The sequence below is a fragment of the Halichoeres trimaculatus genome, unplaced genomic scaffold, assembly GCF_033239565.1.
Source record: "Halichoeres trimaculatus isolate MK-OKI-2021-1 unplaced genomic scaffold, fHalTri1.1 fHalTri1_scaffold_23, whole genome shotgun sequence".
NCBI classification, from domain to species: Eukaryota; Metazoa; Chordata; class Actinopteri; order Labriformes; family Labridae; genus Halichoeres; species Halichoeres trimaculatus.
Genome location: NW_027437201.1, coordinates 9,531,511 through 9,549,937, shown reverse-complemented (window position 1 = coordinate 9,549,937; position 18,427 = coordinate 9,531,511). Strand labels below are relative to the sequence as shown.

General features: G+C 44.7%; 1 protein-coding gene across 4 annotated transcripts; it reads left to right on the top strand.

The window, feature by feature from the left end:
- The first annotated feature begins 1,206 nt into the window (after window positions 1-1,206).
- On the top strand, window positions 1,207-18,370 carry sec24c (SEC24 homolog C, COPII coat complex component). Of its 4 annotated transcripts, XM_074663028.1 has the most exons (25): window positions 1,207-1,440; window positions 3,425-3,603; window positions 4,097-4,177; window positions 5,819-5,945; window positions 6,297-6,466; window positions 6,554-7,279; window positions 7,387-7,529; window positions 8,054-8,122; window positions 10,052-10,160; window positions 10,258-10,385; window positions 11,150-11,288; window positions 12,851-12,966; window positions 13,061-13,185; window positions 13,288-13,479; window positions 13,563-13,656; window positions 13,768-13,884; window positions 14,527-14,697; window positions 14,785-14,881; window positions 14,972-15,117; window positions 15,261-15,399; window positions 15,610-15,728; window positions 15,840-16,019; window positions 16,124-16,309; window positions 16,409-16,498; window positions 16,685-18,370. In XM_074663028.1, exons 2-25 carry the CDS (start codon window positions 3,444-3,446, stop codon window positions 16,823-16,825), a joined length of 3,765 nt encoding a protein of 1,254 aa, XP_074519129.1. In that variant the 5' UTR covers window positions 1,207-1,440; window positions 3,425-3,443; the 3' UTR covers window positions 16,826-18,370. The 4 variants fall into 4 exon arrangements, with proteins under 4 accessions (XP_074519129.1, XP_074519131.1, XP_074519130.1 ...); XM_074663030.1 differs by lacking the exon at window positions 4,097-4,177; XM_074663029.1 differs by lacking the exon at window positions 8,054-8,122.
- Window positions 18,371-18,427: the final 57 nt, after the last annotated feature.

Here is an 18,427-nt window from a genome sequence, read left to right as displayed (position 1 = left end):
AACTGAAATGTATTTTAAATTTTAGTTTTCCTTTTTAGTTTCGTTTTAGTTAACTATTGGGAAAAGCTGTAGCTGTCTTTTATTTAACAGTGTTTAGAGTCACTGCTCTTATAGCCTATAACAAATGAAAAGCCGCAGCGGTGCAGCCCGCTGGTGCAGCCCGCTGGTGCGCTACTCTTTGGTCAGTACCATGGAGAGCAATCACAGGTAGATCTATCTGGTTTACTGAAATGCTATTAGAAAAAATGCAATCAAATATTAAATTAGCAAAAATAAAATGAAAAATAAAATAAAAATAATCACACATAGAAACAATAGCATGTCCATCTTTTTATCAATTTAAATAGTTACCTGCTAGCTTTTGTAATTTAAGACCCAGCCAAAAATGAAATCCTGTCTCAGCCCCTGCTTTCACCAGAGAGGACAGATTTTTACTGCTCAGCTCTGCAGGCCAGCATAATGTCGTCATGAGGACTTTGCTGTAAATGGATTGGCCAGGTCTAGCATGTATACTGAGAAATAGCATGAAGAAATAACCAGAAGCTTTTGTCAGTCACACAGTGGTACAGAGAATATTCAAGGTATTTCCTATAGAACACTTCAGTGCTAAGGTAAAGGGCAATGACACCCATTTAATGATATTTGGCAACCCTTCAACGATTTTTCTCCCACTTTTCTGATTAATTTACTGCAGAAAGAATGATCACACTTGATCTTCAAAAATACTTCATAGTCATGTTTTCCCTTTTATATGTAACTGAGGTATATACGATAGTATCCAATACGATATATGTTATTACATCCATGTATATCATTGTTGTTTTTATGTGTGTACTTTCTTTCTTTTTCTTTGTAATTTGACTATGTTGTGCTGTCCTGTGTTTATGTAAAAAATAAATTAAAGATATATACCAAAAAAAAGAAAAGAAAAGAAAGCCAATTTGGGGGCTGAAAATCTCATTTCAAATTGTGGATTATTCACAGGAAAGTATATGAAAGTGAAACTATTTCAAGTTCTCTTTAAAAGTCCCCAGGGGGGCTTTAATATCACAGAAAAACTATATGTCACGTCTGCTTTGGGCTTCCGTACTTCGTTTACAAAACATCCTTCTTTAATGCTAGTAGTAGTATGGTCTCACAAAATGGCGAATTAATAAAAGAGTTGACTTTCCAGCACAGATCTGTCACTACACGGTGCTGTAGGCAGTGTTGAGCTCTCCATGCAGTGAGTGAGGTGAATCTGGGGGAAGTCTCTCTGCGGAGTCCGGATGTGGACGTGGCACAGCGCTGCAGCAGTTCCGCTGAATGTCCGCTTCTGATACCGAGGAGGGATTAGTGAGAAACACCCCGGGACGACATCGGCTCTACAGTTTGTCGGCCACCGGGTATCACCGATTTCCCCAAACAGAGGATAGCCTTACTGTTTACCACACTTCGGAGGTAGGTTTCGATCTGAAATAGATCAATGTACGAGAACGAAGCCGGCTTGACAGGTGAGCTTGGCTTTTGCTACGTGCTAATGCTAGCACAGCTACTGCACTGCTCTGTGAAATAGATGGCGGAGGCTAGCTGGGCTATGCTAACTCTTGCTATCCCCAGTAGTAGCCATTTGGTCACAGCTGATTCAACCACTGGTGCTGTCATCATTATTCAAGTTGTGTGGTTGCCAATGCCAGCAAGCTGTCATTACTTGGAAGTTTGTCAAACTAAAGGCGTTGTTACAGTAATGTCCGCTGGTTGGATAAGAAACAGTTCGCTGTTATGTGTATTAAAGACAACTGGTAGCTAGCACATTAGCTGCTTGTAATGCGGCACGGAGGTATCTCTCGTTAGCATACTGCTACGCTCGTGAGCTTTCCTTGTCTTTCTGATCGTAACAAACACAAGACATTACTGTCATATGGTTGTTCTTCTCTGGAACCACCTTTTGTTCACTTTTTCTCTTACTTACAACTGCTAACGTAGCTCCCTCATGAACCCAGCCAAAGCAGCAGATGTGGGTCAATAAGTAGGCCCGAAACACTGAATACAGTTGTGCTCACAAGTTTACATACCCTGGAAGAATTTGTCTTCTCCAGAAGCACGAATTTTTCAAGCTTTGAGTATGTTTGTCATATTATTGTGTAACCAACTTTCCCAAAAGGTCATTGGACGGTTCTTTTGCTTCCCCCCTAAAGCACAGTATCCAGAAAATCTGTGCAGCTGTAGATGAAATGATGAAAATCTACTGAGCTTTTATACACTGACTCTAATTACAATGAAATAAGTCACAGGTGTGGACACTGAAACACATTTGTCATGTAAACCTATATTTGTCAACCTGTTACATTATTATTAGGCTGACCATTTAAGGGTATTTAAACTTCTGATAAAGGCCATTTTAGGGATTGCAGCCATGTTTGTTTTGTGTCTTTGCCTGATCACTATCTCTAAATTAAAGGGAGGGTTTTTGTGTTAATATGTCATATTCCCTCTGAAAACAGGCCAATATTTCGCAACTTCAGCAATATAAACTTGTAAACTTCTGAGCACAACTGTAGCTGTACGGCTCCAGCGATAGTATTTCCCGGTGTTGCTCCTGCACTGCTGAATTATTCAAAGGCCTCGCTCGTTTAGCCCGTGTTTGTCTGTTAGACGATACTCATCACCCTGCCATATAGGTTAGTCCGCTCTCCAGGAGCTGCATGCACTTCTGTCAGCAAGGGTGAAGTTGACATGTGAGATGAAGGAGTGATCATGCTTTTGAAGCTGAGTTATCATCAGGTGGGTGTCTTATCATAATGCTGTTACAACTTATTGACACCTGCTTGAATCCAGTAGACATTACACACTGTCTGCACAATATCAGACATGCAATCTCACCATCAAAACCAAGAGAGTGTCCATTACAGGTGTTGCAGGCTGTGTCTGATTTGCTTTAATTATACGGCTTCATTTTTGACCTACTTTAAGTTACTAGGTAGTTTCAGCTGTGAATTCACTTTATCTTAATAAGCAGGTTTGCTATTAAAGCTGTCATTGCATTCTTGGTGTGTATGAACTCATGTCTGTGGGTGTGGCCATGGTACACATAGTGGGCCAACAAAGGTGTTGTCACCAAACCTAGAGAATAAAATGGTTTTAAAGAAGTTTAGCGCATGAAACTTGTAAAACTAAGAGTTTGTGGTTTGTTTTTCTGTTTGTAAGTTTGGCTCAAATATACACACACAGTTTGACTGATTGTTTTTAAAAGGGGATTTTTTTTTCTCTTTGTCCAAGAATTTTTAACTGGATTCCTCTCAAATGTCTGAATCTTTAAGAGAGGGGTTTTGGAAGTAAAATCTCATCCTAGGTGCTTTCAAACCTGCTGAACAGGATTCATCTCTGGCTGTTTACATGTGTCATTGTTTGTGATGTACTCTGACTGTCTCAACATCTGATCCAGTTTTAGGGATGAACTGAGGATGAATGTAAACCAGCACACTCCAATGGCCTCTCCATACGGCCAGCCTCAGCCTGGCTATGGTCAGCCCGGCTACGCACCCCTGGACGGGGGATACCCTGCTCCCTACGCACCTTACAATGGCCCTGCTTCAGCTTACCAGCCCGGGGCTCCACCACAAGGTAAATGCCTTCTTCAGTGAGTAAAAAGAATTTTATGTCATGTGGAATTGGGGCCTGACAAGCTTTGGTGTGTCACTCCAGTCGATTTCAACATCGTGTAGCACAGACACGGCTGTAATCAACGCTTTGAAACAGAAATGTCAAAGGAAAGGTCTAAAAATGTACCACAGACAGGCTGAGACTGTTATTCTGGCTGCCTCACAGAAAGAATCTGTCAAGTTTGGACTCTTTTGTTATCATTATTGTTTAACTAAAAGCTGTTTTCAAAAAATAACTTATTAAAAGGAGATTCATTGTGATGCTGCTCAGCTACAGCTGTGACCTTGAAGTCACCTCTTACCTGCGTCCCTTGGTGTGATTGTTTGTGTGAGTGTGTGTGTGTGTACACTAATCTACTTCTCGATCACTTTTCCATTTCTTCACGTTGCTTCACGCATCTCCCTTCATCTCTATGTATTTTTTCCCCGTTTCCCCACTTTTTCTTGTATTTCAGGTTACTCTCCTTTCACAAGCTTTCCCTCTAAGGCTGTGGCCGCCAACCCAGTCTCTGACCTCTCCTCTCCTCTTGACTTAGGTAACTGCCTCCTCTCGTGTTCTTGCTCATTTCACACTCCACATGCGCTGCAATCATCGAATCCTTCTCTTTGCCTTCAGGCTACACCCCGGCTGCCGTGTCCTTCTCTCGATTCACATAAAGAGATCTTTAGTGTCGTTCAAGAAGCTGTGACTTTTAAAAGTTATCAAACTGGATTACCAAACTTCTGGAGTGCAGTCAACCTTGAATTTACAGTTTTGCGATCAGTGGTTATGTTTTTTCATCTTGGTTTACAGTGCACACAGGCTCACTGTCCATTAAAGTGATACTCTGGGATGGAACAAGTTGGGTCCTATCACAAGGTTTAGGGCAGAAATTACCCCTACAGACAGTGTTTTTGTGCAGCAGAAGTAGGGCTGCACGATTATCGCAATCGCAATCGCAATGTCAGCACATGCAATTACGTAATCGCAAAGGAGGATATCGCAATCGCAATCGCAATGTCAGCACATGCAATTCAGATTTTTCTCCATGATAACCAAGCAAGTCTGTAGACTCATCATGACACAACTTTTTTTATTAAATCGCAAGCACAATCGCAATCGCAATATTGTCCACCTAATCGCAAATCGCACCTTTTCCCCAAATCGTGCAGCACTAAGCAGAAGCCCACCAGGGCGCATGCAGCAAACACCCCCTCCCTGCTCCTCTGCCAGTTTCCTCTGCACTCAGACGGGACCAATTTTTACTTGACCGAAAACACAAATAAACGGACTCCCACCGAAAAATCTGATATCCGTCTGCATTCACGCTTTATTTAGAGAATTTTCAGCACGTTACTTTCACACAAAACACCGCTAAATAAGGCTCTAGTTCTCGTCGTGTCGTAAAACGGCGCTACCTCCACTGCAGAGCCACAGCTGGCAACGAGGCGCTCGCCGCTTAGTGTATCAGTCCGCGCGCGCGGCGTGCCAGATATAAACAAACGCAGGTAGTCTGCCGGGACGAAGAGACACGATGAGAACTAGAGCCTTATTTAGCTGTGTTTTTGTGTGAAAGTAACGCGCTGAAAAATCTCTAAATAAAGCGTGAATGCAGACCGATATCAGAGTTTTTCGGTGGGAGTCTGTTTATTTGTGTTTTTGATCAAGTAAAATATGGCCCCGTCTGAGTGCAGAGGAAACCGGCAGAGGAGCAGGGAGGGGGTGTTTGGTGCGTGCGCCCTGGGCTTCTGCTGCATAAAAACACTGCTGTAGGGGTAAATTCTGCCCTAAACCTTGTGATAGGACCCAACTTGTTCCATCCTGGAGTATCACTTTAAGGAAGGCAGGGTGACGGAATTACTGCTGGACAGAAACTCTAAAAACAACCTGGCAGTCGTCTCACTCACAAACAGTTCCTAAACCCCGTCACAACAGCCTCATTCACGGCCGTCCCTTGAAGTTCCTTGACCCTCTTGGCACACACGTAGCTAGCCTGGTTTCAGTTTGTAGTCTGTGCTTAAAGCCCCTGAGGTTACAGCAGAGGATGTAATCAGTTCCAAAAATGAGTGTCTGTGCACCACGCTGGCTTTTCAGCTGTTTCATTTATGTGGCACTGGGATTGGGATAATTAAAATGACTTCAGGTTAAATTATTATCATTATTTTTGCAGATGTATTTGATTTCTTATGTATTTCAGGTCCTGTCAGGGGTCCCCCAGTCTCTGGACCCCCTCCAGTCTCTGCACCTCAACCATATAATCAGTACAGTCACAGTCAGGGGGAAATGCAGAATGGACCCCCACCTATGACGCAAGCACCACCCAGGTAATGACTCGTAGGCTTATTGCTTTTCCCACCATGGCCTTGGTTCATGAATCATAAGGATCTTTTATCACTTTAGTTCGTTTTTTCTGTGTTTTCAGGTTAAACGTCATGTAAATGTAGCCCAATTTCAACAGGTTAGAGTATCCACGTATACACACAGTGATAGCACCGAAACTGTCACCAAACTCAGTTCCCCTCCAACAAGACTTTCATATGGATAGACTAGTTTATTGGGTATTTATTACACCTCAGCTTCAGTGATTCTTAATTAGATTTGGTTTCCAAGTTTCAAGCTGATTGAGACGAAATCAGCACTTCACGTGATTTTAACCAGAGCTCTGTGTATTTCAGGCCTGCTGTATCTCAGCAGTACAACCAGGGGGGCATGAACCTGACAGGACAGCCACAGCCCTCCTACCCTCAACACTACGGACCCCCACCCACAATGCACCAGGTCACTAACCAGATGACAGGGATGCAGATCAACTCTGGACCGCCCACCCCTGCAGGACCAGGATACGGTAGCTGGATGGATTTTTATGTTCCAGCATGTTTATGAAGTCATATGTCATGGACTTTCTCTAACCCATCTGTCTTTTCCTCCCCAGCCCCACCCCACAGCTCCCAGCCCCCAGTCAGCACTGCCTACTCAGCTGCACCTCCACCCTCCTACACCCAAGCCCCTCCCCCTGTATCCTCCGCTCCCACCCAGCCTCCACCTCCCAGTGGCCCTGCAGCTCCTCAGCAATACTACGGAGGTCCTCCACCTCCCTCCCAGCAGCCATTCAACTCTTCTCTCCCCCCTACCTCTCAGCAGCAGTTCACCTCCCCTGCTCCAGCACCTCCAGTCTCCCAGCAATCCTTCCCTCCCACCTCCTTCTCTGGTCCTGTTCCTCCGACTAGCCAAGCTCCTGCTCCTCCTTCCTCCCAGCCTCAGCAGCCTTTCCCTCAGACCCAGCCAGCCTTCTCCTCAGCACCTCCACCTGTCAGCCAGCCCTCCTTTACCCAAGGCCCTCCTCCCCCTGCCCAAGGCTCCTTCCCCCCCAGAGGACCGCCTCCTTCCTCTCAACCAGGCTCCTTCTCTCCTCCTGGTCCTCCTCCAACCTCCCTTTCCTCTGGCCCGTATCCTCGCCAGATGCCACCCCAACAGCAGCCCCCTCCATCCCAGCCATCCCCCTACCACTCAGGTCCCCCACCTCCAGGTGCACAGATGCCTCCAACCTCCATGGCCCAGAGTAATCACCTGCCTCCAGGACCACCAGGGCCCCCTGGGCCCATGCAGCAGCCTCCACCTCAGCCAGGCATGCCTGGGGGTTACCCTCCTCAGCAGAATGGTGAGGAGCTGTCCTTTTCTTGCTGATTGGTTAAAAGATTTCTGCTGTTTTCTTTAAAAGATTTATTCTTTTTTCTCCAACACTAAACACAACTTTGTTCCCCTCAGGTGCATTTGGGCAGGTGAGAGGTCCTCAGCCCGGCTATGCAGGCCCATATCCTGGGCAACCAAACTACGGGGCTCCCGCACCTGCTCCAGCTCCTGCTCCCCCTGCACAGAAGAGGCTGGATCCGGATGCCATTCCTAGTCCGGTAAGTCGACACAAAAACTTCTCAGATGCAAATTTTTAGTATTGAGACTAACTTGGTTTTACGCTCAGTTGAGAATTCCAATACCTGTATCTAGATTAGCTCTGCTTTTGTATTTAAAGTGATGCAGTAGTTCATGGCTTTGTATTATCGCCATAATGCTGTTGTCTTTGCTTCCTTCTTCTAGGCCAGAATCTCTTTCCTATCCTGCCTGTGTTATTCATTAAACCAGTCCCATGACTGTTTTGATACCGTTAAAATGAAACTATTGTCGATCTTCTCTGTAACCACCTTCAGTATTGAGCTCCTGAGCATGTATCAAACACTCTACATATTTATAACTCTTTATCTACTCACGCTTGACCGTCAGAGTCTAAAGTACCACTAATTTATGATCAATAACAATGCTGCCTGCTGCTCAGCACAGTCCTGCTGAGATTTCTCTTCTCATTCTTTTTTATATATTTCACTCTGATTTATCTTGTCCTGTTTTGCACAAAATGCTGGACAAACTTTTGAATGTAAAGCAAGCGTCTGACATGCCGGCTGTGCAGAAATCAAGACATAGAATAGATCCAGACGCTATCCCCAGCCCAGTAAGTTTCCTGTGTGCCTGCCTTCTGTGCTCCATCCTGTCCTCTGTGTGCTCGCACTAACCCACGGCCTCCTGCTCCTGTCTGTCCCCCTCACAGTCAGTTAAAGTCAGTGTTTTCAATCAGGTCCTCTTGGAAAAACACAGACTGTTTTTCTGTTCTATGTTGAGGGTGGATCCCTCTTTGTGACTGGATTCCTCCGCCATCTTTATTATTCAGTTAGACTGTATCAGAGGAACATTTAGCGTCAGAAATATTTTGAGTAATGCCTCAAATAAACAGCCCACAGTCTACAGGAAACGCCTCGACTTAGAGGGTAGTACTAAACTTAAACAGGTACCCAAACACCAGAAAAACTTTACCACAAATAAGCTAGATAAGCTTAGCTCCAGTACCAGTAACACTAAATATTAATGTACCAGTGGCCTGAAAATTAAGCTTCACATTAAGACTGAAAAAACTGAGTGGAAATCTCAGAGCATTCTGCTAAACTAGCTTAGCAGCATGACTGGAAACTGGTAATATGATTGTACAACTAGCCTGCTAAATTAGCTTAGCATTAGCACTGGGAACAGGTGATGTAAATGTAAAACTAGCCTGCTAAGTAAGCTTGGCATAAGGACTCAAAACAGTAAATATGACTCACCAAGCATTATGCTAAGTAAGCTTAGCATTATTGGTAGATACCGTAAATGTGACTTTGTTACTAGCTTGTAGCTTAGCATTAGGACAGGAAACACTGACTTTGAGACAATCAGCGTTGTGCTAACATAGCTTATCATGAGGACCAGAAACACTGAATGTTATCCACCATTGTCTGCATCCTGCTAAGCAACTTAGCATTCAGACTGGAAAAACAGAATGTAAATTAATCACAAGTCTGCTAAGCGAGCCAAGTAAAAGAATTTCTGTGAAATTAGCTTAGCAGTAACCCTTAAAGTATGTGGTTGTAAAGCAACTACTAGCCTGTGCAGCTAGCTTAGCATTAAGACTGAAAAAACTGACATAAACTCAGCCAGCATACCGGTAACGTAGTTAAGGACCATGACTTGAAACATTGAATGTAGCTTACGTCTTCGTCTTGCTAAACTAGCTGAGTAGTTATTCTCAAAATACTGAATGTGACTCCATCACTAGCCTGCAAACCTAGCTTAGCATCACGACTGGCAACACTGAATGTGAATTTTCCAGTATTCTGCTACTTTAGCTTAGCAGTAACCCTTAAAACACTTAATGTGACTCTACAGCTAGCCTACTGCGTTGGCTTAGCATTAGGACTGGAAAGACTAAATCTGCTACCAGCCTGCTAAATAAGCTAAGCATTAGATAGAAAACAGGCATGGATCTGCTTGCCTTACTTTTTTTCCCAACAGATTTAAAAATAATAAAAACAATCCTGTGGAATAGTTTTTCAATAAGTGTTTCAGAAAAAAAAACATTTGACTGAAGTTTTTAACTTTGTGTTCATCCTCACTACCTCACTCCTCTTTATCACCGTCCTCCCCTCTTTGTCCTGCATGCTTCTGTTCAACTTACCCACAATTCCTTGCATTAACAGCATGCCTTGTTAAACCTCGCTCTTTTTTTTCTCAGGGATATCATTCAGTTTTTTTATGCCGACATTATGCCATACCTGTGAATCTGTGATAACATCTGCATGCATGTGTACCGTATCACTCATGGCTCAACTAAATCTCTTTTTTTATCCACAGATGTTGATGGGTTTGTGTTTAGTGCCTCCAGATGTGTGTGTGTGAGTGTGTGTGTGTGTGTGGGGGGGGTGTAGTGTGGCAGTCCTCTTCCTGCATGGGTGTTCTTCTTTTAGACTGTATGAGATCCATGGACATGTATCATCATGTGCACTTGCACGCATGTATTTCTGCTTCATGCAGGTGAAAGACGTGACATTTCGCTGCGCTCTCTCCTCCTCAGATCCAGGTAATAGAGGATGACAAGGCTAAGACCACCGAGCCGTTCACCACAGGGGTCAGAGGTCAGGCCCCACCACTGGTCACCACCAACTTCCAGGTCAAAGACCAAGGTGAGCTCTGCTTTTTCCTGCATGAATCTCACAGTTTGACATTCAACATCTGAAAGAGATTGTGATATTAATGGAGAGTGTGTGCATGTATGTGTAGGGAATGCCAGTCCCAGATTCATCCGCTGTACGGCCTACAACATGCCTTGCACAGCCGACATGGCCAAGCAGTCTCAGGTGCCACTGGCTGCCGTCATCAAGCCTCTCGCCACGCTGCCGCCAGACGAGGTGAGTGCAGCCTCCGTCCTCTTTCAAATCTGCTCTGTCTCTTCTCTAAGCCGTGTTTGGTCAGAGCTGCAACTCTGATCTGCAGCCGTTACTTTGTGACGCCAAATCCTCGGAGAGAAATCATTTTTATTGGAACGCAAACAGAGAGATTAAGTTTTGATGCCATGCAAAATGTACAACGTCCAATCACCTTGAGTCAAACTTGAGTCAGAGGCTTCATCAGACCAATGGTGGAATATATTTGTAGTAGAAAATATCTAAATATCTAGTACTTTAGGAATTTTGGCGATGGTTCTTTAAGATGTGCGTTTATTCAACTGAAACTTCCTCTGCTTTTCCCTCTCCCTCTGAAAAGTGCAGTCAGTGAGTTTCCTCCATTGTGTGCAAAAGATGAGATTCAGGGCCGCAGCCTGATATGTTGTATTATCACCGGATGTCTCTTATGTAATGTGGGATTATCTGTCACAATCACTGAGGTGGGAGTGGCTGAATGACCTTGTTTCACTCACACGCCACATGTGTAACAGTTATCCATCTGGACCACTTCATCCTGTGTCTTTGGCAGAGAAACTGCGCTGTATGAGAAAAGGTGTAAAAACACCCTGACGCTCACATTTCTCCGTGTTTCACTGTCTCTTCCAATGTTAGGTTTCAAAATGAAGTCGGTCTTGTTGATAAAATGTGTAATCCAAGTCTGCTGGCCTCAGAAATCCAGATTATTGGATCAGACTTCTCTTAATCCTTTTCATTGCATGTCTTGTCAGAACCCTCCGTACCTGGTGGACCACGGCGAGGGCGGTCCAATCCGCTGCAATAGGTGCAAGGCCTACATGTGTCCCTACATGCAGTTCATCGAGGGGGGTCGTCGCTTCCAGTGCGGCTTTTGCAGCTGTGTCACAGAGGGTGAGCCAAGACCTCAATCTGGACTGTCCCAGCACCAAACACAGACTTGTAACACTCCTTTAAGGAAGAGAGGAAAAAAGAGGGAAATGAAAAGAAAACGTGTTACAGTTTTTAGGCCTGAGGACGGGTTTATTACAACAGAGACTTCAAAGAATTAACATCCATTCCTTTGCAGCAGTTTGTCCGTTACTTTGACTTTTGTCTTTGGTCGGGTTTACATGCAGACTTTTTCTCATTCTGATGATGATCTCAGGTCAACTGTTAAAAGGGGACCCATCTGGTGTTTACGTGTGCCGCAGCATTCAATCAGAACAGCCATTTTACAGACGTGACACGCGCAGATCTATGAAAACCTCACATTATCATCAAGAGGGCTGTTGTCTGTTTAGCACAGTACTTGAGACTGTTTTTACACTTGTATTCAGTCAACAGCTTGTTTCTAACATGCTCCTACTGGAAGCACTGGAGAGAAGAAGACGTACAGCACAGGGCCTTTTTGTTGGTGCCTTGCAATGATGCCTGTTCTGCCCAGTGTTTCCAACTCCATGGTGCAAAAAGTAGCTTTTGGCTGTCTCAGAAGTCACTAAAAGTCGTTACCAAATTTGCTTAATAATAAGCAAATGTAATGTTAATATGTTGATAACCATTTGGGATTTGTCCGCCTGTGATTTGGTTAAAGGAGGGTTACACAGTAGGGATAGACCGATTATCGGGGCCAATATTTGGCATTTTGCGGCATATCGGCATCTGCCTTTTTTTTAATCCAACAGCCGATAAGAAACAAATTTAAAACTGCGTTGTTGCGGCTCTGATGCAGCCGCTCCACTGTCTGCAGTCACTACTCAGTCCCCAGCACTGTACCACCCACAGTACCATCTGATTGGTTACAAGCAGAGCCGTGGCTCGGGTAACAGCCAATCAGCAGTGCAGTTATTACAGTTATTGCAGTTACAATGAAATTTTGGAAAACTTTATTCACTGTAGAAAACTTTAGCTATTTATTTTTTTAAGTTTTCTTTTAACTTTATAAAAAATGCTGCTAAGCCTGGGAGCTGTTTAATAAACATATGCTTAAATGTATTTCAATGAAGTTAAGTGTTGGAGTTTGTATTGTTCAAAATTTTGACAGCAAAATTTGCACTTTGACTGCAAATTAATATTGGCTTCAAATATCAGTTATCAGCCTCCTTGACTACAAATAATCTGTATCTGTATCCCGGAGAAATCCACATCGGTCTATCTCTATTACACAGAGGCACCTGTTACTCGATGAGAAAGACAAGATCAATATGTGCTTTCACTTCATTTTTTTCGGTTTGGGCTTCTAACCCAGTTCTGATCAGATTATTAGGCACCATGTAAACCTGGCTTGTGTCATCCAAACATTTAGCATCAGTTCAGACTCTGTGGGAGGATTTTACAACCCACTTTCACTCCATGCTGAGGAGTTTAGGATGGCTCTCCATGAGGCAGACTGAGTGGAAGCGTGTATGGAGTGGATTGATCTGAGAGGCGTCAGAATGATTCAGGTTTTAACTGTCCTGACGCTGTCTGTCCCACAGTGCCTCCACATTACTTCCAGCATCTGGACCACACCGGGAAGAGGGTGGACTGCTACGACAGGCCAGAGCTTTCGCTGGGGAGCTACGAGTTCCTGGCCACTGTCGATTACTGTAAGGTGAGTCCTGAAGAGCGCTTTTCCTGAGGACGCAAATCAATCACAGAATATTTGTTTCATCCACATGTGACTTTATGTGTCATCTTTCTCACAGAATAACAAGCTTCCTCAGCCTCCAGCCTTCATTTTCCTCATCGATGTGTCCTACAATGCCGTGAAGAGCGGCATGGTCAGCATCGTCTGCCAGGAACTCAAGACCCTCCTGGACTATCTGCCCAGGTACGCAAACCCAGAAACAGGACAGGAAACAGCCGAGACGTTTCCTCAGTTTTCATTAAAGCTAACGCTGATGTTTTTCCCTTCCCCTGCTTCTCTTCTCAGGGAGAACCCAGAAATGGACTCTGTTGTGCGAGTGGGCTTCGTCACCTACAACAAGGTTTTGCATTTCTACAACGTGAAGTCGAGTCTGGCTCAGCCTCAGATGCTGGTGGTGTCGGACGTGTCAGACATGTTTGTACCGCTGCTCGACGGATTTTTGGTCAATGTAAATGAGAGCCGGCTAGTTATTGAGAGGTGAGAACACACACACATATAATCACACACACACACGTTTGTGGTTTAAGTACAGACATATTGACATTGTTTGTGTTTCCTAGTTTGCTGGACCAGATCCCAGAGATGTTTGCAGACACCAGAGAGACAGAGACAGTCTTTGGACCAGTCATCCAGGCGGGACTGGAAGCACTCAAGGTAATAAAAATACAGATACCTTTTTAAAAAGATGTTGCAGTAAGCATCATATCACAGGCTTTTTACATGATCTGCGCGGTGAGTTTAATTTCCCATGTGTTGCCTCTTCAGGCTGCTGACTGCGCAGGGAAGCTGTTTGTGTTCCACACGTCTCTGCCCATCGCAGAAGCTCCCGGGAAACTAAAGAACAGAGAAGACAAGAAGCTGATCGGGACGGATAAAGAAAAGGTAAAGGCTATATTAAGCGCTACGGACAGCCCAGTGCTCAGACATGTCAGCAATGTGTAATCTCAGTGAATCCTTGTAATAGATGCACAGATCCAAGCTGTATGAGGGAGGCAGCTTAGGGGCAGAGCGTCCAGTGTCGGCTATTTGTGAAATTCTTCATTGAAGAGAAAGGTTTTCAGTTATTTTACGAATTAAATCAGTAGGCCTGTCACGATAATCAATAAATTTAAGAATAAACCATACTGGTGAGAGTCTCATTCTAAAGTGTGGATTACGGTCTGGCATATATCTAGAAGGGAGACTTTTTCAAGATCACTTTGAAACTCCTCACAGTCCCTTTAAACTCAGTGTTTCTGCTAGGTTTATGGCCTTGGTAGGGTGGTGACATTGTCGCCGTCATGTAAATTAGATGAATATCATAAGGCTATCAAGTCTCTTAAATACAAAAAAAAACACGGTATAGACCTGATTTATGAGAGGTAACTCTATATCACTTCTGCTGTGCTCTGGTGCTCAATGGAAAGTAAAATTAACTCGATTTCCAGGGGGGGCAGGTGCCTTATACAATGGTAGGGGTAACACTGAAACTTTTCCACATGCTGAGTCTCAGTAATCCTGACCTCCCTCTCTTGTCTTCCTCAGTCTCTGTTTCAGCCCCAGGTGGGTTTTTACAACACTCTAGCCAAAGAGTGTGTGGCTCAGGGATGCTGCGTGGATCTCTTCCTCTTCCCCAACCAGTACGTAGATGTGGCCACGTTAGGGGTGGTTCCTGTCTCCACTGGAGGTTCGATCTACAAGTACACATACTTTCAGGTGAGATAGATGACTCCTTCGCTCTGTAGGTCTCAGGTTTTTCTTACACATTTAAAAGAAGCAGTGATTCATTTCTTTATACCTCAGGCTCAGTCGGATAAGGAACGATTCCTCAATGACCTCCGGCGAGACATTCAGAAACTCGTAGGATTTGATGCGGTCATGAGGGTGCGGACAAGCACAGGTGAGGAGTCCACACCTAAAAACATGAACAAAGAAAAAACAAGGTTAGAGCCGCCCTCCTTACCCATCCTCTCCTCCACCTGTCTCTCAGGTATCCGAGCGACAGACTTCTTCGGCTCCTTCTTCATGAGTAACACCACAGATGTGGAGCTGGCCGGCCTGGACTGTGACAAGGCGATTACTGTCGAGTTCAAACATGACGACAAGCTCAGCGAGGAGACGGGGGCGCTCATGCAGGTATGATGACGACAACATCTCTGGCTTGAAATCTTTTTTTAAGACAATTAATCTAAATCTCAATCTGATAGTGGAAATCAAACAGAGTAACACCTGAGTCCGACTGTTTGTATAAAATGAGTTTCTTGTGTGTTTCCCTGCAGTGTGCCGTGCTCTACACCAGCTGCAGCGGCCAGCGCCGCCTCCGTGTCCACAACATGGCGGTCAACTGCTGCTCTCAGCTCGCTGACCTCTATCGCAACTGTGAGACTGACACGATCATCAACTTCTTCTCGAAATACGGTAAGAAGCTCACACAACCTAAAATCCTTCCAGATTCTTACGTATGCATTGAGGACTGGACTCTAAAGCTTGATCCAGATGTCCTGGACGGACTTGAGGACACTTTCCTTCAGCTCCTTTTGTTCCTGTTAGACGTTCTTTACTTATTTCCGTTGATTTTTAACCCCTGGTTGTTTGTTTGACTTTTATGTGTGTGTTTCTGTGTTGCAGCTTTCCGTGGCATCTTAAACAACCCCACCAAGTCAGTGAGAGACACTCTGATCAACCAGTGCGCTCAGATTCTGGCGTGCTACAGAAAGAACTGTGCGAGCCCTTCATCAGCTGGTCAGGTGTGTAAATGTTCCTCCAGCTTTAGATGATATTTGCCTTTTCCAGCTCAGGTTTTTGAATTTTTCGATAAAACTTAAAGAATCTGTAACAAGAAGCCTCTCTGTCTGCAGCTGATACTCCCAGAGTGCATGAAGCTGCTGCCCGTCTACCTGAACTGTGTGCTGAAGAGTGACGTGCTGCTGCCAGGAGCCGACGTCTCATTGGACGACCGAGCGTACCTGAGGCAGCTCATCAGCTGCATGGACGTGGAGGAGAGCCACGTCGTCTTCTACCCCCGCCTGCTCCCTCTGGTCAGACCAAATGCTCAGATCCTTTTTGACACTCTACCTTCTCATTGGAGGAAAACTAAGCCCAGCATCTCCTCTGACCCCACATCCTCTCTTTCACTTTCCAGACCAAGTTAGAAAGTGGCTCGTTGCCGGTGGCGGTGAGGGACTCAGAGGAGCGGCTGTCCAAAGGCGGCGTTTACCTCCTGGAGACGGGGCTCCACCTCTTCCTGTGGGTGGGAGCGAGCGCTCAGCAGGAGCTGCTGCTCAACATCTTTGGAACGCAAAGCTTCGGTCAGATAGACGCCAGCATGGTGAGGACACCTTCTTTACATGACTCTCGTTATGAGATTTTGAGCTCTGTTACAGCGTAGTTACTCAAACTTTCCGGATGTTTCTCTTCTGTGTTTTAGACGAGTCTGCCGGTGCTGGATAATCCATTCTCACAGAGACTCAGAGAGATCATCGACTCCTTCAGAGCGCAGCGATCACGATACATGAAGGTAGACTCACTCTTCTTTAACACCTTCACGGTGAATCACAAATTTGGTGTGCCTCTTTTAGTGTCTTTAAGGTAATTGAAGATATATAATCTTGTGTTACTCAAACTCTCAACACTTGGTTCTGACTGGTTCTGTCCTGTTGTTTCTTGCTTCTTGTTCCTCGCCCCGCCCTCCCCGGGCTCACAGCTGATGGTGGTGAAACAGGAAGACAGAACAGAGCTCATATTCAGGCACTTCCTCGTTGAGGACAAGAGCGCCAGTGGCGGAGCGTCATACGTGGACTTCTTGTGTCACATGCACAAGGAGATCCGCCAGCTTCTCAGCTAGGCCTGCTGGGTGTCCCACCTCCACCTGTATGACCCCTCCCCCCACCTCCTCCTCACCAGGTTCACCCCTCCTAGTGAAAGAAAAGAAAGCGCTTTATCCTCTTTTTTTTTTTTTTTTTTAACCCTAATAAACTAAAGCTCTCTTTGCTGTCGGCTAAGCAACCAGCTGCCAGATCCTGTCGTGTGTGTGTGTGTGTGTGTGTGTGTGTGTGTGTGTGTGTGTGTGTGTGTGTGTGTGTGTGCGTGTGTGCGTGTGCGCGTGTGTGTGCGTGTGTGTGTGTGTAAGAGAGTGAGTCTGATAATAATAGAGCTTTACTCTGCCTCAAATCTACCGCTCCAACACAGCAGGAGCAAAATAACTGACGAGGGGAGGGTAATGTATATACACAAGTGAACAATTATGTATGCAACAGACGGAGTGAGTGCAGAGACGGCTGGTGTTGACTGTAGTAGGTGTACTGTCTGTATTACAAGCACTGAACGGCTGTTGTGGGCGCATAACGACCCTCAGATAGCAAACACTTTTTATATAAATGAATCCCAATAGAGTGAAGGACATCCACATCTACTGAGACAAACTTGGAAATGAATAAATGCTGTTTCTTGCTATCTCTTCTCTCCTTTTAATCATGGCCTTAGCACCCCCCATGCTGCTCCAATCATCCATTAAATGTGTGTATGAGTGTGTGTTCTGATTTCTCGGTGTGTCTCAGCGTGTGAGCGTTCAAAAGTTTAAACTCAAACTTGACCACAATGATGTTAAACCTGCAGAAAACAAAGAAGTGTCTCAAAAGGTTTCCAATCATGAGTGAGTAAACTGCAAAATAAAGTTTGATGTACTTTGACCCAGCACCGAAAGGATGGCGTGAAGTGCTGCCGACTTTATAGAAATCGAAATGTTTTGTCCAAAATTGTACAAAAAAAGAAGTTTCCAGTAGAAAGCAACGAGCGGATAAACGGACATGAGTTCATGTTTGCTAATTTTCAGTTGTCTCCGCAACGACTATCTGCTCGGTGTGTAAATAAAATATATAACCTGTACAGAATTAATAGAAAATAACATTTTAAAGGTCTGCCTGTGCAGCTGGGAGACGCTGACAGTCTGTTTCTCTGTCACAGAAAGTCAAAATATAAAATCACGACTTTTCCTGAAGAGAGAAAGACGCCTTGGCTGGCTTTTTGATATGTTTGTGTGCATGAGAGGTTTAAGTGTGTGTATGTGTGTGTGTGAATGTGGGGTCGGTCCTGGTGAATTTCTTCTGAGGAACAGAGGGATCAGCCAACACACACATCAACACACACGCACACACTCTGACTTTCCCATGAGATAAATTCAGTCGTCTTCATTTATCACTTTCAGTTCCTTTTTTAACCATGTGACTTCTGTTTGTTTGGTGTGTGTGTGTGTGTGTGTGCGCGTGTGTGTAGAGCCCTCTGTTCCGTCTTTATGTTCTCTGGCTGTGATTGGCCCTCTGTCTCGACTGTAATCTTAATTTCTGTTCCTTTCTTTTCTTTGATTTGTGTTTTTTTTTCATTGCCTCTTGGGACTGCTAATAAAATGATTGTTGAAAGTGAAATTTAAGTGTTTCTCTTTAACTGGGTG

Coding starts and splice junctions, on each gene's coding strand:
- sec24c (XM_074663028.1), top strand. CDS start 3,444: ATGAATGTAAACCAGCACACTCCAATGGCCTCTCCATACGGCCAGCCT. Junction 13,657..13,767: donor CGGGACTGGAAGCACTCAAG/GTAATAAAAATA, acceptor TTGCCTCTTCAG/GCTGCTGACTGCGCAGGGAA. Junction 14,882..14,971: donor GAGGGTGCGGACAAGCACAG/GTGAGGAGTCCA, acceptor CCTGTCTCTCAG/GTATCCGAGCGACAGACTTC.